Genomic DNA, 23,072 nt, shown 5'->3' with positions numbered 1-23,072 from the left:
CCCGCCGCGTCGCAACATCGACAGACTTATGTGCTCGCCATAAACTCTTTCATTTGGCTCGGACGAGCCTTATGAACAATAAAACGTTGAGGGCTGGAGATTTGGACTGTAATAAAATATTTGCCCTAGCACACGCTAATCCGCGTCCCTTACTTACGAGCGCAATTTGAGAAGTTATAGACTAAAGGAACGAAACATTAATAACACTTATTGAGTTGTAGGATCGTGCTTTGATTAAGATTCTTATAATATGAGAGTGAAGTGTCCATTAGACTGGATATCCGATGCATTAATGATGTAATCAATAAAGCTTTTAACAATTTGTTACAGCCAAGGAAATTGGAATACATACTTTTATTTCACAATAAACAAAATAATAAAAGTAAAGATGGTGATACATAAATTAAACATACTGGAATTACATAACTATTTGTTATAATTTTTATGGGAATAAATTAATTCAGAAAATTTTAAAGAAACCATACAAACGAAACAAAAATGATGAATTGCCGATCCACTATATTATGTGCACAATGAATGTTAAGCAGAAATCCGACCTATTTCTAAGCCGAATAAAAGTTCTCCCTCAGTGATGTGCGAAAGAGGGTCAGAGTTAATTACTCGTAAATTGACCGGGATACAGTTTTATCCGGGATAAATATATGTGCGAGGATTACTACGTGTCATACCCGTTATTATGTGCGTAATGTTAGGACCTATTCCGACGAATATTGCCGTTTTATAACTATCGCGAACGCAGCGAAATAAGGACAGTAACAATAAATATGATTTAGTGGCCCCAGAAGATACTTTAAGGATATCCGAGCATGGCTGAGCCATAGATAGTTTTGACGATATTAAAGTTGTAAATGACTACTTTGTTAGCCAAATAGCAAAAATTTTAATCACAGAAGCAATGAAATCTACGAGTTCAAGCACATTCAATTACCAATACAAAATGTAACATGGAGCATTAATACCGCATTCGAATCCAAAAGAATTTGTTAAAACTAACTCATCCATAAACTTACAATGTAACGGACGCCTTTGTTAGTATCACAGATAAAAATATCGAGGCATATTTTTATTAATATCGCTACACAAAAAAGAGATTATCTGTCCTGGTTTTATGTTGCAGCTGCTACCGTTGAAAGTAATTTTATTTAAAAGCAATCGAAAATAAATAAAGCTTCAATATGTATGACATACTCGTACGGGGAAAACCCATAATAAATATGCTAGTTAAAGTAGAACCACGTAAAGAAGTGAATTTGAAACCCTACAAAACTTTCATATCCGTTGATCGGCCTGACCGTATGCTACATTTTTTTTTTTTGCGGATACCATAAAATCATAACTTTAGGTCTTCTGAAAGCACGTCATGAATATACTTGACAGTATTAAAAAGTTTTTACTTTACATATTTTGTTTTGAGTTATTGGAACTTTTATTAAGTGAAGGTATCCCGAAATTGGATACCTTCACTAACTAAAAATATATTATATTTATTATTTAGTACAGTACCTCTCGGTATAAGAATAACCGATGCATCCCTGACAAGCTAACGACATCGGGTCAGCTACTATAAAATAATTGTACAAATTGCGAACATTGTTAAATTATAAATGTAATGAGGTTTGAAGTCATTATTTCTGTCTGTCATATTAATCTCCATCGATAAGTTAGTGACAGGTCGAGCTGGGATGAATTAATACAGTGTTATTAGCGTCGAGAGCCAAGGTACAAAAGAAACCTATAATTTAGCAAAGACTAGCACAGTGTCGAACATTTGTTTATGTAAATAACACAGGTGATACAACCGAGCCCATTCATCAGTGAAATCAATTATCGATTTATTAACTTTGAATTTACAGTTAATCCTGAATTATGGGTCGATAGTGGTCTGGTCTTCGTTAAATGTTCCGTATCTTATATATTTAAACGAGCAATTCCTGTATATATATATAATTGGAATCTCGGAATCGGTTCCAACGATTTTCATGAAATTTAGTATATAGGAGGTTTCGGGGGCGATACATCGATCTAGCTAGGAATCATTTTCAGAAAATGTATTTTTATTCGTGTTTTATCGATAATCGATAAACTGAAAAATATGACTCTTCCTGACATCTATTGGCGAATAATAATACTATTTTGTTAGCAACTAATTGTTTTAACGACCAGCAGATGGCGTTATTAAGTAACACGAAGTCAATGAGTGTTTGCTATACCGAGCAAAGCTCGGTCTCGGAGTTATACTTGTTAGTATAGTAAAATTTAGCTCTATGATTCAAACTACTACTGAAGAAATTCAGGAACTGTAATAATTTCAGTGCAATAAATAAGTTTATACCGGAATGAAAGTAAATAATTCAGACATTACTGACTACTTTATAGATACGAGTACTTTAAATTGTCAATTAAATGTTGTTTATTTAATGAAATAAAAGCAGCACGAAATAAAACAATTATTCAATTACCCAGGTGTTTTGACCGACGAAATTACATCACATTTCAAAAATGTCGACAGGCCCGACATTCAAATACGTCGGAATACCTAATTAAAAGAAATTCCATCGTTATGCTTTTACCCGGGCAAAAAACGGAATGAATGCGCCGCGATGAGTCCAAGGTGTAAGTAATGTCGTAAGTGGATGGCGAAACTGCATTTTTATTGTAAGCCCCGTTCCACACGAGAGACGAAACGATGGGAATCGAACTGTTTACGGCCAGACGGGTGTGATAAAGGTAATGACAAGTAGCGTTTATGATCCGGCACGAGAAAAACTATGCTTTTTCTGGTGCTTAATAACATTTTTGTATAAGACTGATTGTATAGACTATAATTTAAAAAAATAATTTAGTTTTTTGTCTAGTACTGGTACTCATGGTACTGCAAAATGGTTTAGAACTGAAGAAGAAAGAGATCATTTTGGAAACTTAATTTACCACAGCGTGATCTGAACATTGGCATGATCTATGGTAGGTTATCCGATACTCATAGATGGGTACCGAACCACAAGACTAGACACACAATTTCATAATTTTCAATAATTCTAAATATGAAAATTCAAGGTCATACCTAATTTTCCGATGGAGGTTTCAATAAAATGTAGAACGGAAATGTTATTATAATGTAAAAAGTGAGTAACAATTATGTTGTACGTAACAGCCAGCAAATTAGTACCGTTGCTAATGTTCATATCTACGAGTGCTCACACGAGACTTCCAGAGCCCGTAACACTTCTGTCGTTCCACATCAGTTAGGCGATTAATTATAAACGTGCTGATTCTTATTTCCCTATACGGTACATCTGTAATTTGTTTGATTGCTCGCAATTACAACGTAATGTTTTAACCATTATTGTAAACGATGTAGGTAGGAAAATGCTACAACTGCTTACACCAGACTATCTTAAGTACTCTCATCTTATACATTATTATATATTTAAAAAAAAAGCACAAGACTGGGCTGAATATCCTCAATATCAAGGAAATAACGATATCTAGGTGTTATCAAAAGAGACGACAGACATCTAAGCATCATAAAATTAGGGCTTATTATTCACCAATTTTTTAAACTTGATTCCTATTGAAAATGATTACCTTATATATAGAAAGTAAACTAAAATAAGTAACTAGAAAGTCAACTAAAATCTAATACAGAACATTAACTCAGACAAAGAGGTAAAATTATCTAAAGTAGGAGAAATTATAAGCACACATAAAATATTTCTTACGAACGTGTTTATTTCTCTCTCTAAAGACTTATTTCCCACAGCAATTGCGAGCTATTAATTGGAGTATTCAACGTAACAATCGCATTAAGACGTCACGATGGAGCCGCAGAAAAATATATTTACAGTAGTAACGGCCGATTCTAATTAACCAATTATATCAATGTGGATTACAATGTAATAAAACTTACACTCTACTGCAAGGATAGCGACAAAAAGCCTCAAATAGACTACGAAGCTAATAAAAATAGACAAAAAAGAGATTTATATCGTACAAACATGGATTTGGCAGATTTATGGCAATTCTCCGTATCGTTCCGCCGCTACATTTTTATGAAATCGTATAAATTTAAATATAAAGGCGTGAACAGACAAGCGAATTGCAAATTGACTGATCCATCATATCCCTCACCCTTAACATAAACAGCCAAATCCTTACTTAATTTCAGTCGCAGAATTCAATCAGAATGTAAAGCTTTATACCCCTGCGAGTAATGTTATAATGCCTTACATTATCCCCCCGTTTATAACATCCGAAACGCGGCGACATCCTCCGAAACCTTTAATTATTATCAACACATCATTTTCATACGCGTTTCCGAAGCGATAGGGTTGCCAATTAAAAATTTTTGATTGAAGAAAATAATACATATAATTACCTGTTTCGTTTGATGTACAGTGTAGAGCGACCGTCGTAAACCAAATTAAGAAAACTAACACAAGATTTTTAACAACAAATTATAGCAAATACATATGCTATTCCATTATTCTAGAACAGCGGTTGGCAACACGCGGCCCGCGAACGTCTTACTAGCCGCACGTGAATCTGTTATGAATAAGTTATATGACGTATTAAAAACAGTGTTTTCTAATGTTGCCAGTAGTAATTGCCTCGTAAGAACGTAGCTGTTTGTGTCATTTTATGTGTAGGTATACTGAGCTTCTAGGGTTAATACGAGTATGAGGCCTGCGGCCCGCCTTTAGTTTGTTTTGCCACCTTGTGGCCCTTGCCTGCCAAAAGGTTGCCGATCGCTGTTCTAGAAGATTAGATAATCCTCCATTTTATTATTCTAACAATACCGATTAATAAATCACACATTATCTGAAAAACTTCTAACTGTTTAAACTTTCTCATTCTTCTAATAACGACCACAAAAGTGCAGCGCGTTATCAATTCTCAATTATCCTCAAAAGGCAAACATCAGCCCTTGCGATCGGGCCTCACGTCCCTCTGCCAAATTTCATATTCGTATTTCCATGTCGCTCAACTCCGTGGAAGGATTATGTTTTGCCTCCGATGTTTTCGTATCCTATTATTTCACGGGGTGAAAATGGGCCAACCCCCCGCACGCACTCATACGAGCTCCGTACACGTATGTGTGAAGTTTTCAAGGAAGTATTTATTACTGTGTGGGACGGTAAACCACTGTCAACGACTCGTCAAAATATTATTGGCTTTATTTAGGAGCTTCGCTGGGTACGGGAAATCTTTATTAATTAGATTTTGTGTTTGCCTATTTTTACAAGGTAGGACGTGATTTGTTTTTAACAGAATATTGTTTACCTTTTATATAGGTAAGCATTAGTGGAAATAAGTAATTACAAATTTTGTTAAAAATGTTTACATCACTATAATATCAGAGCCACATGATACGACTCTTGTGATTTTTTGAAAACATGATTATTACTTATTTGAATTTCAAATTTTTACCGTGGTAGTCGTATGCTAATTGCAACCATAACCATGTTAGGATTACAAATAAAGCTGGATAACATTACCAGGTAAACCCAAACAATGACTTTCCATTCGTTTACAAGAGCATTTGAAATTGCAAATTCGAAAAAAGCGAACAGTGTACACTCAAAGTCAATGCGGCAGTGGTAGATAAGCAAGTGTCGCTTATGCAAGATCACGAATGTAATTGCTCCCTTGTCTGGTACGACACTTCAGGCCCGAGCGAGACGCGAAACGCGTAGCACGTACGACAGAAAGAGACGCGAGATTAAATAATAAACAAAGGCCTAAGCGACAAAAATGATTGATTGCCAGCCGTCTTGCGCTGAGCTCTGTTTAATCACTTTATTCCCTTTTCTCCGTTTGTGTTGGGATAATTTTGTATTTGTGTAATTTGTATACGAAATGAGGAGGCATACCTCCCGAGAAGCCGGGGCTTCATATCCGGTGTCTATTTGGTGAACAGATTCGATGTTATCGTATACCCCATCACACAGTGATTTATGCATGTGTCTTTTATGATCCGCAATACGGTGTTAATAACAACAGTTTGAAATTTTAGTACATTTTTAATTTTCTGAACTTTTAGGACAGGATTTCGAAGGAGTATGTTATGAAGGAGTAATAAAATATTATTTAACTATTTCAACTTATAAGTTGGTTAATGACCAGATGACCTTCTCAGGTCATCATCCAAAACCTTACTTTTCTGCTTCATGTTGGTTCGCAAATATGAACTTTATGTTCTGCGCCTATGTTTCAAATTCCTTCAACCTTCATTTAGCGTGCTACAAAAGGTACTCACCGCTCATGTGTCCGTTTTCATAAGGTGAGTAGTCCCCGTTCTCGAGGCGGTGCTTCTTGAAGGGGTGCGGGGGGAACTGCGTGGCGGCGAGAGACAGGCCCACGCCGGAGGCTCGCTTCGGTGGTCGGCCCGGTCTGGAGCTGCGGACATGGTAGCACGTTACTGCCGTTAAACACCCTGCATTTACACTATCATGTGAGGTCGATCGAACGTAAACAAATGAATGAAAAAGTTGGCAGATTTGTCGCCCTGACCGAAGCCGATGGCCTGAGTTGTATGAATATCTAGGGAGCGTTTTTGAATAACGTATAATGGTCTGCGCAAATTTTTTATACATTTCGGTTCCGGCGCCTCCGGCCAGCGCGACACTAAAATCAGCTAATATTCAAAATGTCATCAATAGTGATTATGTTTAACAAAATTGGCAATCTCTACATTGTATTACATTCAATTGTTTACATTGACCTCAAATTAAAACTAGATAAAAAATTAAAGTATGTAATTATGAGCTTAAGGGCCTGTTTCACCACTTCCTGATAAGGCTATCCACCAATTAACTTGACAGATCAAGTATGGAGAATCTGTCAAAAAAGTTCTGAATAGCCTATTACGCACTTTATCAGAAAGTGGTGAAACAGGCCCCTAAGAGTTATAAAATTTACGTAAAAACTTATGATAAAGTTGGTGATCAAGATTTAAATTTTAGAAATTTGAGGACTATCGTATCTCATAAAGTTAATAATTAGGCCCAATAGGTCAAAGATTAGCGAATTTTGTTAATAAAATAAAGAAATCACGGTAAAAAATAAGTGTTCCCAAAATTTCAGCTTGATAGCATTTGTATTTTTTTTTTGTTATGCGCCTTCAAAGTTGGATATTCCAGTCGATTTTTTTTTCAATTAAATTTTTTAATATTTGTATACAATCCGATAACTTATGCAATTAAAAGCAACTTTTGTTATGAAACCACTTTCATAAACGCAATATTTAATATACCTGTCGAACAAAGTTGTCTCCCGATGCGTACAAACTACAAAAGACTGACGTCAGTCTTTCGTAGCACTTTGTATGGAGCGTTTCGGGCAGGTCTTTTTTATGAGATATTTGAATTGTCATATCTTGGTGAATTTTTAAGTTATCAGAGTAATTCTTTCAACGATGTTTCTATTTTTTAAGTGTCTTTCAATTACCGATAAGAAAAAAAAAATAGTCATCATGCCTATTGCGTTTATAGATTTTGTTACAGCTACTCTATACATAGAGTAGGCAACTACAACTTATATTTGAAATAGAACTTCAAGTAATTAAATAAAATCACGCAAAATTATTTCAGGACACAAAAAAGTAAGAAAAAAGTTAGATCTAATTAATAACGATTAAAAAGCGGTATCTATCGCGTCGGCCGTACACAAGTTGGGACTTATCTAATAAATCAAGTTCGCGCGTGAGGGTAGTCTCAGATTTATTTTTATTTATTTCACTCCCCCAAGATTTAATACCGCAAAACATCGTCCGCAGTTTCCACAATTTCACGCTTATTGTTTTCCCATCCGTGATTTACGGCCAAATAATAGTGGGACAGTATATTCTTGGCCGCAATATACCGCGCCACCTAAATCTTAGCACTAAGCCTATTACTTGTAAAATAGTAACGCGAGGAAACTTCGTACATAATGAACTCCTACGGTAATGATTATGAATGTTTTGTACAATGACTTAGAAAAAGTATGGAATGTTTAAATAAAATGTGTTTAATGTAATGTTCTTTTGTAAAATATTTCGTTCCAAAGAAATTAAAAAAGTGCCTTATGCCAATTTGTGTTCCGCAAGTTTCTTACAATTTTTAAATCATATTGGTAGAGCATTGTATGCTGTGTGAAATAGCATGCATTCCAAGCTTAGATATAACATAGCATTCCAAACGTGTTTATCGAATTAGATGATTTACAAAAAGTGCTATTCATAGAAATTTATTTTACATAGAAAAGATACAACCTCCCCATTAGCGTAATGAACATAATAATACTTTTCATAACGACTCACTGCGACAAGAAGTAACTCTATTATACCTATAATGAGAGAAAAATGGCGGAATCGCGAAACGATCAATTACACTAGTGCCAGCTAATCCCACATTACAACTAGGCATCAGAGTATCAGCGGTCGGACAAGTTCGGCAATTATCGGGGGCGCCCTGTTATCATAGTATCGGCTTACGCAGAAACCGACTCTCGCCTATTTATTTTTATGTCAGCAACCGTCATTATGAGACACTCCATTAGCTTGGATTGCGGCGAGTCTCGTTTTCGGTTACGGTTGGGGCGCGATTCTGCGGTTGTGTTACGACTTTTTTCATTGCGACTTTTATAACGGAATTGACTTGTGTCAAAACATTGATAGCGTGCGACAAACCCCACAACACTTACGACCATTTGTGAAATTCCTTTCAAAATGCAGAGGTGGTATGTCGAGCACCTTCGAGAAATATGTAACATAGCATTTAGCATGTCTTACACTACAGTTTCATGCGAAGCTCAAGCGATCCATGCCAAACAAACTATGCAACCAAATTGTATCATAAAAATAGTGAACCCCAAGTAAATGAAGTCGGGAGCGACGAAACAAAAGCAACAACCGCGACGAAATCGAATATTGAAAGTGTCGAGGGACAGCGATAAGCAACGCGTGCTCCCTCGCCGCCACTTAGCCGCACCGTAATCTGAACACCGAAGCTCACTCGATAAACTGCCATTAAAAAGCGTTCGATTTATTACAAAACGATTTCCAAACGATTTATTTGTCTCGCAAATACCGACAGATATACTTAAGTAAGCGAATAAAGTGTGACCGCTGACTTCAAATCGCCTTCCACTTGTAAAATGGACACTCCATTTTATCTGCAAGGAGCGCCTCGATCGCCTTTATTTTATTGGATTTAAATAAATTAAGGAGAATTTGTATGTAAACGCTGTGAGGGTTATTGATGATGTCACGAACTTAAATAGAATGAAAAAAATTACAGTACCAGGTAAGACAATCTCATGAAATAGGCTTTATGTTTGTTATCAATTTATAAGTAAAACAATGGCAGGAATATCGCATTTGTCACCAAAACATCTCAACCCTACCCCAGTGAAACTAACACCGCCGATAGTTTTGCTTTTTGTAATATTTGCTTTGCAATATTCATCACTCACGACCCATGTCACTGATCAAATAGCAGCCACAAAAGAGCAGATATATCTCGTACATCTACCCTCGATATATAAGATTAGTAAACATTTTAACACTATTGATTTTGTATCGTAAGTGCCAGTATTGAAACAGAAATATCTGTCTGATCTGATGAAATCAATAAATTGATAAGTAGCTGAGACCTCCACTACAATGTTCTCAAAGCATGTGAATACTAAAAGTTACTAGGAACTAAACATTTAAAATAATGTTTTAGAAGAAAGTGTAATTAAACCACCTGAATGTAAAGCTACTTATCAAAATTGTATTAAAAATAAGCTATTATAAAAAACATTGATGCTATGTTAATACTTTATTTAAATTACATAATAGTATGTAACAGGAAAACAGACCATAGTAATTAATAATCATTCATTTAAAAGCAATGTAAACTTACAAATGGCGCTACAAGAACACCGTTTAAAATACACAGTTTAAACAGTGACGATATGAACGGATAAACTAATAAATGATAAAGATCCCATCGTTAAGAATAGAATTTTGACTTTGTTATTGTAGTTGCTATTTTAGGTTCGGTGGACGTTCACACTCTACCAATTATGGACACTAAATCATACCAGTCGCGTCGTGTAAACATCCTCTATCTAAAAAAGTCAGGAATACAACTCGCTGACAGCCTATTGAAAGTTAATAGTGATAGTTTATTATTTAGGGAGCATTTACACTTACAATATTATGAGAATGTTTATTTCTTTAAGTTACTCCACTGAAAGAGTTTGTTTGTTTTAGAGGGAATCGAGTGAAAAGATTAGTTCCTTCGAATTATTTGTATCAGCAAAAGATCTCACGTACGAAGATGAAAAGATAAAAATTTAAAACGTAAAAAGTTTTGTGATTTGTTGTAGAAGAGTATAAAAACTTGTTTTTCTAATTTATTGAAAAAAAAATGGAACAATCAAAATAATCAATTAGACGTCATTCAATAATTATAGTTATTTTTCCAGAATATTATAATGATTAGTTTTGATATGAATTATCAACAAAATAATAATTAATGTTCAACAAATTCAACAATGAAGCTCTGTCTTAAAAATTCTGAATCAGTAGGCAACGTAAAACAAACTGGTGTAATCTTATCTCTAGCAAACTCAAGCGCAGTAGCAGTTTGTCTTTGGTTCAGTACAAACATGATAAATGATTTCGGTTATAAAAAAAGCCTTGTTCTATTTTCAAAACGAGTTCCTGTTGAGGCGTGAATCTTTCCTTGATTAGGTCATAACACCTATTCACCTTGAGAAGTACCTGAAGAAGAAGAGAATTCACTGTTATTGAATGTTCAATCTCACTGAGCACCTTAAATATGCAAACATAAGTCGGGAATTCCGACGAAGATATTAAAACCAATGTCTTAATAAAATATTTAGAAAAATTGTAGCCAAAAATTAGAGGGCACAATAACAATAAAAAGTGAAAGCAAAGCCACGTTTAAGTGTGTCGTAAAAATAAAAATTAAGTAAAAAATACTTGGGGTGGGAAAGTTTTTGCGAGTGTAATTTCGCTTTACAATTATTTCATGTTCGGATGCTTTCTTAATGTTACCTGTCTCTGGGGTGAGGTCCGACAGAGCAACGGAACAACGTAACATCTGCATTCCCCAAAACATTACGGATTAATTATTTTTGCAGGATTTTTTTATGCTTTGCTTTTAAGCAATTGTAAAAAATATGATTTTTATCTTAACTCAGCTAATGAGGCTCTTGTTGAGTTTAATATTTTTTATTTTTATATATCTGTTTTATATAAATTGACTTTGGATATTAAAACTCAATATTATACCAATCTGTACGATGCAAATAAAAATAAGAAATACCAGTAAGCTCTATCACTTTATATCTAAGACGAAATGTAATCTACCGCTGTATCATCACAATAGGAGCAAGTCACTACTCGCTACACTCAGGTAGCAGGTACGTTTCAATTTCTCGAGGCATTTTATTTACAGAAGTAATTATGTTTTCTGATGGGGTAACAGCAGCTCTTTTGATTCGATGACAGTTAATAAAGACATTCCAAACGTATTCAAATCTATATATTAATACGTGAGAGAAAAACTTTGTAACCCTTTTTTTACCGTACTTTTGTAACTTTGTAACACTACTACTAGGAAAGTGACACATACGAATTATACTCTTTTATTTATGGTTGAAGTCTGTTGACAACAAGTTGACAAATTGAAAATGGATTATTGTTTTTTTTATTTAATTTTAGATGCTATTAGACAATGCTTAAACGGCCAGTCTGAGATCAGCTGAGTCCCAGAGACAAGAATTGAAAAAAACTATGATGAAGTCAATATTTTTTACAAAATATAGGTAGTAGTCCTAATGTCGTTGCAAGTAAGGTCGAATTTCGACCATTGGGCGATCTCTAGTTCATCTTATTACATCTTCATCGGCCGCATAAGATGTGGTTGTTTTATTTTGGATTGTAATCATTTGATAGATACCTACCAACTGTTTTTGTATACGTTTACGAACTTTGAGTACGTCTTACCAGGATTTAGTAATAAAATATATTACACAAAACGTAAGTAAAATATTATGGTTATGTATATAGGTTTACTAATAGTCGTATTGACATAAATTAAATTCATTTTTTGTATTTTTACTTTTTCATTTTGATAATATTTTTTATTTTATCACCATGGTGTTGGCACGAACTCCACCGCACGCCACATGATTCAGATAATTGAAATGTCCAACCACGAAATTTATGTTCATACTATGATTAGTGTGGTCATAGATCGACTATCTTGTATTTTCCGAGTAAAAAAACGTAGAAATAAGACAAGGATAAAAAGTAATTACTTTGATTTACAACGCGGATGTGAAAAGCTCAAAAATGTAAATTCATCCAAATGGAAATAAGTTGACGCGGTCTTTGAGGGGTACCTATTTCGTTACATTTTAATTTTTGTGGATCGTTGATCTTGAGTAAATTATAACGTTTTCGTTTCCATAACCTTATTTCAAATAAGGCGGCTTCTTTAACCTCAGACTAGTATCAAGAAGCCTAAGGTAAAGTCCCTTAACTTTTTAGTGATTCCCTTTACAAAATGTTATTTATAAACTTTTCCCTAGATCATATAATACACAACAATTTCGTAATAGTTATCAAAACTTTTTATTGAAGATGAATTTCAAATTAGTAATAGGTAATTGTTTAAAAATTTTTGTGTCAATTATCATTCCAAGTGACATAACAAACATAGCCGGAGTGATTAAATTGGAGTCGTAAGAATTTCAAATATAATACTGTAAAAGGATCGGTCCCGGGCATCCCTTTCTACCACTGCTGGGGCAACTTAATCAGCCCTCAAGGGACAAGCTCTTGTAATTAGCGGCTGTTCATTTCTTAATTTCAATATTTAATTACAAAGGAAACTCGACGACTGCTAAGAAAGAGACGTCATCGTCAGAAAGACTCGGAAATCTGTGTTGTTACAATCGTTTAAAATTAAATTCTATTGGCTTCTTCAGTTTAATATTTTCCTGTAAGAATGAGAAGTTAATTTGCAATCCTCTTATCTCTGGTAATTCATTGCAAATAAGCTGTACCTACAGTATTTAAAATATAGTATTGGATTATAACTGATTCTAAAACAAACAAATATTTTCAACACATATTTAAAAAAAATCACGTACTGCATGTACATTATATATATAAATAATATGAACAAAAACCTTTCTTTCTTTTAAATGAAAAAAAGTTACAAGAGTATTCATTAAGAAAAGTTTTATTCTTAAACATTACCTATTAGTCGTTTATGATTTTATAATATCTCCTGTGTAACTTTATCTCTCTGGCTGGAGAGCCTTCTTACAATTTCCCTTTGTCGCAGATCCATTGTCCGACTTGTAATAGCTCTCTGTATTGTCGTTTTATGTCATTTCTAGCTCATTTTTATGAATTTTAGAAATGACTTTCATGCGTACAAAGAGCTTTTATAAGAACTTTGATATCATAAAAGATATATTATGTGTACTTTTCTTCAATTTTATTTTATCTCATTTCTTATTACTGATCAAAGGTACTTATTCAAGAATTAAGTGCTATAGCGACATTTAATATTATGTATTTTTGTGTTTACTTAAAATATTATATGAAGAAGTATATTGTGAAATGCGATCGAATTTTCCATTTTTGATTGTCGGTCTGCGTTTGGCGCGTTTTGTTCATTGACGGCTTCTGGTTCAGACACAGCCATTCAAACATTGAACACTGGTGGACTGCTTTGTTGTTTAAAATTATACAATTTGTTCCCGACTGACCGCCACCCTTATAAACCCCATTTGAATGAAATATAAAGTAATTTAACGGGGTTATCGTTTAGGAGTTACGAACTAAATAATCTTGCGTGTATTTCGTATAATATACCTACGAGTTCATAATTTAAAAGCAAGACTACACTATTGTAAGTTTCATCGTTGTACGAATAAGGCTTTGCTGCAAGAAAATACTTTTTACTTACTAAAATTGTTATTGTAGCACGATACCAACAAACTATTACAAACCTAATTGTAGAGAAAATATAGTAATTAATAATTATAGTGTTTTCCTGATATTATTGTAATAACACAACAGAATGGGTGCGCAACTAAGTTTTTAATTATCGGATTTATTAGGTGTGGAAACACTTACACAAACTAATATTCTTAGCTCCTGCCCGACTACAAAAAAAAGTTAAAGAGTCATTCTGCAAATCAATAGAGCCGGATGTTGGCGCCATGGTTTTTTAAACTTTTATAATTGAAAACGCATCTTTAGTAGAACTATCCGATAGATTGCAATACTATTTTGTCTTTTCTGTGTTTAAATCGTTTTCATTGTGTAAGGCACGGCTCATCAACAACAATAACGCCGTTTGCTACCGTTCTGCCGCTACCGACCGTCGGAGCCAAAAAACGAAAAACTACCTGCCTACAAATTGCTCTTATTTCTAAATTAATTTATTTTAATCTTTAAGCAATAGTGTTGAGTCATTTAGCGGCTCTATTTTGAATTAATTTTCTTAAACAACTGTGGTAAGGAGACACTTAGAACATAATTTTCTTTTTACCTTTTCTCTCGAATAAAACGATCATGAAACGAGAAACGAGACGAGTATTGTTTACATTTATTAATAAGCTGGAATGGACTACGTCCAATTTTCAGTGGCTGATTGTTTTCGTATGAAAACTAAACAATTCTGTTTTAATATCGAGCAAAAACATAATCAATAAAAATAAACACATAAAGATTTGAAACAGAATAGTCTCCCGGACGTGTGATAGTTTAGTGTGGAACAAAAATAAACGTTATAATTTGTTAAACAGGTTATTAGTAAAACATCAGTCGCTGAAAGTAGGAAGGAAACTGGGAATGAAAATCTAAACAAATGCAACAGATGGCCTCTGGGAAAATTTTAATCAAGGTTTGACAGGATAAAACTTGATTAAAAGGTTACACAAGTTTCATAATACAATAGTTCATAAGAATTTGATTCTCTAGTTTGAGTTCTTCATTGAATACTTAAGCTTTTGCCAGCCCTACTGAGCTCGGCAACAGATCTGAATTTCAACCAAGAAGAGTGAAATTTCGTCAGACTTTTCAGTAGGGTTATCAATCTGCTAATGTTTTTATTGACATCACTAAACCTTAAAATTGCTTTATTTTTATATTTTAATTTTTAAGGGATTTACAAACAATTAATCTTTTTCTCTAACTTTATGGCTTAGGCTAATCTAACTGACTAAACAACGAAGCTGCCATTCAAATTATTCTTTAAAATGTAACTTAACAAACATATTTTAATGGATTTTTAACATAGCTACTTATGAGATTTAAAAATCTTTTTTTTTTATTCAGTTTTCAAGCGGAATTTATTCTTATTAAAAGTTTTATTATTGTTTGTTCTAATATAAAGTACCTGGATGACCGAGCTTAGCTCGGTATTACAAACACTCATTGACTTCGTGTTACTTAATAACGCCATCTGCTGGTCGTTAAAACAATTAGTTGCTCACATAATAGTATTATTATTCGCCAATAGATGTCAGGAAGAGTCATATTTTTCAGTTTATCGATTATCGATTAAAACACGAATAAAAAGACATTTTCTGAGAATGATTCCTAGCTAGATCGATTTATCGCCCCCGAAACCCCCTATATACTAAATTTCATGAAAATCGTTGGAGCCAATTTTGAGATTCCATTTTGAGATACGAGCAATTCCTGTATTATATATATTATATAATACAGGAATTGCTCGTTTAAAGATATGGGTATCTGGATAATATTTATAAACAAGTATTTTTAGTTACATATTTAACAAGTATTTTTAGTTACATTTTTATAACAAGTTTTTCTAAAACAAATGTAGTTAATTATCTGACAAAAAAAATGAAAAACAACGTTGTTATACACATCACGGTAAAATATAAATTCAGAATAGGTGGAGACGTACACACACGACACAAATTTCGAATCTCAAGGTATCCTAAATGTAAAGATAAGAAGGCCTAAAATGTGATTTTTGATGACTTTTTAAAAAGGCTCGTCGAAAGAATAAATGAGGATTGACTGTGTGGTGTGGTGGCATAAATTAAATTGGTTATAAATATTATGTTTTACCATAGAGATGAATCCACAAGAGATAACGGTCGTGTGTAGAGCGGCATATTCATCTATTGCCCATGAGCGACTACGACTGTCCATCGCATCGGCTTTCCAGTAAGGACTAACTAGGAAAGGGCCCTGTGTATCCCGATTATAAGAGGTAAACAATCTACAAGAATATATGATACCTTTATCAATACTAATATTATTATAAACTAGCTGTTACCCGCAACTTCGTCCGCGTCAACAAAATGTAAAATACATAGGTAAAATATAAAAAAATAAAAATATGTCCTCCTTTTTGGAAGTCGGTTAAAAAGTAGCCTAAGTTACTCCTTATTACATCAGCTATCTGCCAATAAAAGTACCGTCAAAATCGATCCAGCCATTTCGGAGATTAGCCGGAACAAACAGACAGACATACAGACAGACAAAAATTCTAAAAATTGTTATTTTGGTGTAAGTACTGTCTAAATATTCATATGCATGTTACATGTAGTAAAAACGGTTATTTTAATATTACAAACAGACACTCTAATTTTATTTATATGTATAGATATTGTATAGAAGATGTATAGATTCGAAAGTGTGTGACTGACTTTAACCTTTTCACGCCTAAACCACTGAGCCGATTTTGCTGAAATTTGGTATGGAAATACTTTGAGTCCCAGGAAAGGACATACTCCCGAAAAATGTACGGTCCCCACGCGATAAACTAGTTTTGCCACAACGGAGATCCTGGCGTCATTTAGTCGTTGATATTTTTATGTCGTGTATGATAAAAGTAGGACATAATAGAATCATAGCATATAATCTAGATTGTTCTCAAGGCATATATTATTAGCTTAGAAGTAATATAGCGTACTCTATGTTACATAGTGATGGCGGGAACATAATTATACACAAATGGATGATTATATTTATGCTCCGATGGTAATTTACTTCTCGCCTACAACTAAAGGTGAAATAGACAGACAAGAGAACTACAATGTATAGCTACGGAGAATACGCGCAATGAAAAACTGTATAATGAAATAATGTATATTGTTATTGAAATATCATTGATGTGTCCAATAAATAAGTTCTAAGGTAAAGCTTACAAACCTTCACATTTTGTTTACTTAAGCCGTGAAATTTTCATTCAAATATTATAATTAGTAATTCGTGTGAATTATATCGTGCCCATGACTATACTAAAGATAAACATAGCTCTTATTAAAATAATGTGAAACAGAAGTTATTCATAAATCTATAGTAATAGATAGTCTGATGTGCGTCTGAAAAATCTTTTGTTTGATCAGTCTCAAACATCTGGATGTTGAACAGAAGTTCATAATAAAATATGAAGAAAAAACATCTTAAGTCCTTTTGTATCTACCGCTTCTGTATGAAGGTATTAAACTATGGCCGAGTAGTTTTGATACTTGCTTAATTTTACATACTACAAGTGCACGCTTCAAATAAGTATTCTGAATGAATTCCTCATAAATGTTCTAGAGCAGATGATAATAATGAGCTACGTATAATAAGATTGTTCAATTTGTACATAAAAATTGTAAGTTATAACTCTTAAAACATCGCTTTTATCATTTGATCTTTACCAATTATAGTAGAATGCTTAATGATTCGTTAAAAATATGCTGCACTTCCCGAGGGCAACATGATGAAACATAATTACATTTATTATATTATTCCGCATAAAAAGTAAATGCTTTTTATCACGCGGACTTTAATTTAGTGCATTTAAATTGTACTTGATGACTTATATTATTATAGGCCATTAGTATACTTTAACTATAGCGAGAAGTATAGTTGAATATTTATCCCGTTTCGAGGCTTTGCAAAATAACACAAAAAATAGACTTGCATACAAAAAAAGTGCTGAGGCGATCTTGTGCTAAGTTGTTTTATTGTGTTGAAACAGTTTTTTTTTTTCATATGAAATAAAGTGTTTTCATTAAACACTGTCTTAAAGCGGAAGACATCACTAACCAAAATTGCAAGTAAATATAATTTTTAAATGTAGCTGTCAAAGTATCAAGACGGTTGGGCGAGTAACAATCGCAGTCGAAACGTACTCACAGTAACTAGTTGAGATTTGTTTTGATAATACATCATAAAACTATTAAATATTGGATCGCTGAGTGAGAATACCCGAACTATCGTCATACCTCGGCCCAAGTCACTAACTTCAAGTTAATTACCGGTTTGTAAGGTTTTGGCGGCAGTCGTCGCTAAGATTGTTAACTAGTGCAAACTGCACTAGCACTAGCTAAGGTCTACTTCTTAGGTTCTTTCTTCATTCTACTATATCTATTATATATCTATATAATTTTAGTTGCCCTAAATACGTAATTTTATGATTTAATTCAAGAGTAAATACCGACAAATTTTTATTGCTAATTAATGATTCGGCTCCTTTTATGTAAAATAAATTTGCTTTTTCTAAATACATCTTAATCTTCTTATATTATGTTAGTCGCAAATTTCATAATAACTAATATCTAACTAGGAGAGTGGTTGTAAGATTTGATTTATTTTTGAAATGATGTGGTGTAGCTTAAACACAACCAGTTACATTATTGATGAATTCTTCTCTGTTTCTACATATGCATGCCAACATTAATTACTCAACAAGGCTTATTTTACTACTCTATTATAAATAAAATAATAAATAATAAAATAAAATATCTTTTTATTCAAAATGGGTATCATGATACACTTTTTGAAAGTCGAACGAAGAAACTACGTTGTCTACCACCGGTTTGGGAACTACCCCGCCGAGATGAACCGGCGTAAGAAACTCGCACGGCGCCATCTTTTACTAAAAAAAAGGAAAATTACAATGTTGTGGCTTACAGCTATGTAACAAAAATAAAAGAAAAGTAACCTGCATGAAGCCACCCTATTCCCAAGGTGTCCTCTATGAAATCATTGACTTTATAATATGCTTTAGCACACAAATGTTCTTTAACTGCTTTTTTAAATTTGTTTAAGGGTAGATTTTGAACATTTTCAGGGATTTTATTGTATAGCCGTATACATTGGCCTTTAAAGGATTTGCTTACTTTGGCTAGTCTGAACATTGGTATTGCTAACTTGTTCTTATTTCTAGTATTTACATTATGATTATCACTTTTCTTTTTGAAAATATTTATGTTTATTAATTTTTTAATCCTTGTATCTAAAGCCATTACAAAAAAATTGAGTAGCAAAACATGTACTGATTTGATTAATTTGAATAGTTGTACATATAAAATTTCATCAATCAAACTGATAGTCATGCGTTATAAGTTTTATATTCAAGTAATTTGTCTGCCGTAGCGCGTAGCACGCCGCTACGACCGCGCCGAGTACCTCTCGAGTCTCGCCGCTCGCGCCTGTGACTCGCGGCGGCGTATAGCACGGTTTGTGAAGTAATCGGTTTGTTATTTTAGCGTTTAGAATATGTTTAAGCCTTGTTTTGTTTTATCTGAGGCATGTGGGAATAATTCTATTGTACTCTACATCCGGGCCTATTACGTATTCCACAACTGCGTCCTTAATCTAATTAGGATATTTTAATACTACTTTTTAAAATAACCAGAACAGAGAATTGAGTTACAGTTATGACTCAATTAAGGAAGAAACAATAAATATTAGGAGGCAAAGTGTCGTAAGTCTCAAAGGTACGTTTTATTTGTATAGTCAGTTGACATGACAGGAGTTACCAACTTCCGTTCTCAACGCACCCGCTTATCTTACGCAAATATAGAATCAAACTAATGTTTAGATTAAATGTGTTTTTATCTTAAATAGTCTTATCTGGATGATTTCATTTAGATGATTTATAACTTGTGTATTTGGTAAAAAACTCTTGAATGTATTTTTTATTAAAGTTGTTAGTTCTTAACCACTAATAACGGTCGGTGGTATCGAGCCCAAAATAGGCGCCATCCATAATATTAAGAGACGTCACTCGAAGAAACAAGTTAATAGACACAATCAATTACTCGAAATTGAACAAAAGCAAAAAAACGCATTAGGTTGACTGGTCACGCGAGAGACGTCAAAACTAACACTCTCTCACTTATACACTTCCCCCGTAACGGTTCCTGGCCGACCATAATAGCCCAAAGCACTGGAATTTCTATTTTCAAGCCTTCAATACATCACCGATTAAACGTCGATTAAAATTGTGTGTAGGAGTACCTACTTAAGACTGAATTAGCGTCGCATTAAAAATGTTTCAAATTAACAATTTTTATCATAAGGGAGTTCATTTTTTATGTTATTTTTAAAAAGTTGTACAAAAAGTATACGTGGGAGAGCCATGCTTCGGCACGAATGGGCCGGTTCGACCGAAGAAATACCACGTTCTCACAGAAAACCGGCGTGAAACAGTGCTTGCGCTGTGTTTCGCCGAGTTTACCGGAGGCCCGATCCCCTACCCTATTCCCTTTCCTACCCTCCCCTATTCCCTTCCCTACCCTTCCCTATTACCCCATTCCCTCTTAAAAGGCCGGCAACGCACCTGCAGCTCTTCTGATGCTCCGAGTGTCCATGGGCGACGGAAGTTGCTTTCCATCAGGTGACCCGTTTGCTCGTTTGCCCCTTATTTCATTAAAAAAAAAAGTTGTATAAATTAATGCTCTAGACTCTAGAGTAGTCTAGAGAGTGAGTATTTAAACAAAAACCAATCAAGTCAGGTCAGACTCGCCTCCAAGGGGCAAAAACATTTTAGATATCAGTAGAGGGGCGATCAAAAAGTAATGATAATGAGTATAATAAAGTAACGATTCTAGTTTAAATTTTATTTATTTTTCTGCGTGGTCTCCTAACAAGTCGATACATTTAGACCAACGCTTCTCTAAACCTAAGATACCCTTTAAAAAAATCTTTATCAGAGCTCTCTCAAAATGCCTCTACAGCAGCCATCACCTGGCTATCATCCTCAAATTTCTTGTCCCTGAGGTGTTCTTTGAGCCGAGGAAACAAATTAAAGTCGCTGGGAGCTAAATCTGGAGAATAGGGCGAGTGCTCGACCAGTTCGAAGCCTGCTTCTCGAATGGCAGCCATCGCAACTTCGGCTTTGTTCTTTTTGCGCTTGTGCGTCCGTTAACATTCGTGGTACCCAATGCGCGGAGACCTTTTTCATATTCATTTTGGTGGTCGAAATGATTTGGATGCTGCCATATGTGTCCTCAGCTAAATGTCTGACGGTTACTCTTCGGCCTGCTAATAAGATTTCTTTGACTTTTTTATGTTTTCCTCAGTGAGGGACGAGATTGGGCGTCCCTCGCGATGTTCATCTTCTGTGGATGTTCTACCCAGCTTAAACTCTTTGCACCACCGTGCCACCGTAGAATATGGAGGAGCAGAGTCCCCTAGTGTCTCCACCAAATCAGCGTCTATCTCTTTGATAGGTAGACATTTTTTTTCAAACAGAGGTGCTTGATGACGCATCTCCCTTCTATTTTCTCCATTTTCGTGTTGTCGCTCCGACTGTTGGTATTCAAATGAATGTAGCTCCTAGAAACAACGTCCTATTGATACAATTTTTTTGCTGGGAAGTCGTGAGTGACTGAAGAAGTGAAAAACTTTTTTTTTGGATTTTTATCTTCTTTAGAAATACCCGCTTATCATTACTTTTTGATCGCCCCTAGTATAAGTATAGGGGACTTAAATAAATATAGTGATTTTTGCTAATTATTACATATAAACATTAAACACATAATATGTAATAATTAGCAAAAAAATAAAGTGTTTAGCTACGATGATTTGAGATGATAAACAGATTAACAGCGAAATCTGAGCGATACAGTTCCACGTTTAGTTTGAGTGCGGAGTCACAAACTCTCAACTATACCTAATGAGTTAGAAGGTAATCTAAGATTTGTAATAAATAATAACATGTAGGTTGATAAACAGACTAACAGCGAGGTCTGAGCAATACAGTTCCACGTTTAGTTTGAGTGCGGAATCACAAAATATGTTAGTCGCAAGACAACCTCTCAACTATTATGAGTGAGGAGGTAAGAAGATTTGTAATAAAATATGTAGGTTGTTAGGTCGCGTGCTGCGGTCTGCGGTGGGCCCGCTCTGCCCACCAACCTTTAAACGTCGCACGACCACACCACGGCTCGTTTACATGCGTTTACAATATTTTCTTTGCGTAATAATCTGCTGTTAGTCACCTCCGTCTTTTTAAATGAAGGGATCTTTTAGCATGAAATAAGAAAGGGGAGATGACAGTACGAAACACAACCTATTGCCTCCTTGGGGGTAAGGGGTTAAGTAAGGTAAAGTTGCAAAAGTATACAGGGTGTAACAAAAATAAGTGATAATACTTTAGGGTGTGTACGTGTTCCTTGTAGAGAGTTCACTGTGAAAGTAGCAGCGCTGAAAGACCAAATTTTTTTTTCACTTTTGTATGGGGAAACTCGTGACGCTCGGGTCCTTGCCCATAAAAAAGTGAAAAAAAAATTTCGTCTTTCAGCGCTGCTACTTTCACAGTGAACTCTCTACAAGGAACACATACACACCCTTAAGTACTATCACTTATGTTTGTTACACTCTGTATAAAGTAATAAATGGACATCATACATAGTAAACTTATATTTATCGGACTAATCTGAAGTCACTGAGACTAATGGTAATGGGTATTGATTAAACTTAAAGATGGTTTGTAATGAAAAATAACTAGACTTGACATTTTATAAGAATGTACTGAATTCTAATTCTCTTCTATAAGTACATGAAAAACTGTAACAACGCAGTATCTTTTATTATTTTCCTGTGTCTGCCGGCGACTATTTCCCTATTTTATTACTAACGACAAATCAAATCGTCCCCTTTTAATTAAACTAGCACTATGTCAACTGTAGGTGAAACTAGTTGGCTGTTAAACACCAAATAAAGTCATGAATAATGCACTCGTTTCTGCTACGACCTACGCAGGGGT

General features: G+C 34.4%; 1 protein-coding gene across 6 annotated transcripts in view; it reads right to left on the bottom strand.

Annotated features, from left to right (window-relative positions):
* The window catches only part of LOC121739772 (dachshund homolog 1), a 135,339-nt gene that overhangs the window by 67,090 nt on the left and 45,177 nt on the right, over positions 1-23,072 (bottom strand). For 3 of the 6 annotated variants that reach the window (XM_042132330.1, XM_042132331.1, XM_042132332.1), the window contains 2 exons: positions 10,763-10,774; positions 6,278-6,417 (listed from right to left, as the gene is read on the bottom strand). In XM_042132330.1, coding sequence (XP_041988264.1) covers positions 6,278-6,417; positions 10,763-10,774 — 152 coding nt within the window. The remainder of the gene's footprint in view (positions 1-6,277; positions 6,418-10,762; positions 10,775-23,072) is intronic. The other 3 variants (XM_042132333.1, XM_042132336.1, XM_042132334.1) reach the window with 2 other exon arrangements.

This window comes from Aricia agestis, chromosome 2 (genome assembly GCF_905147365.1).
Source record: "Aricia agestis chromosome 2, ilAriAges1.1, whole genome shotgun sequence".
NCBI classification, from domain to species: Eukaryota; Metazoa; Arthropoda; class Insecta; order Lepidoptera; family Lycaenidae; genus Aricia; species Aricia agestis.
Note: the sequence above shows the minus strand (reverse complement) of the source record. Positions and strands in the feature narration are given on the sequence as shown.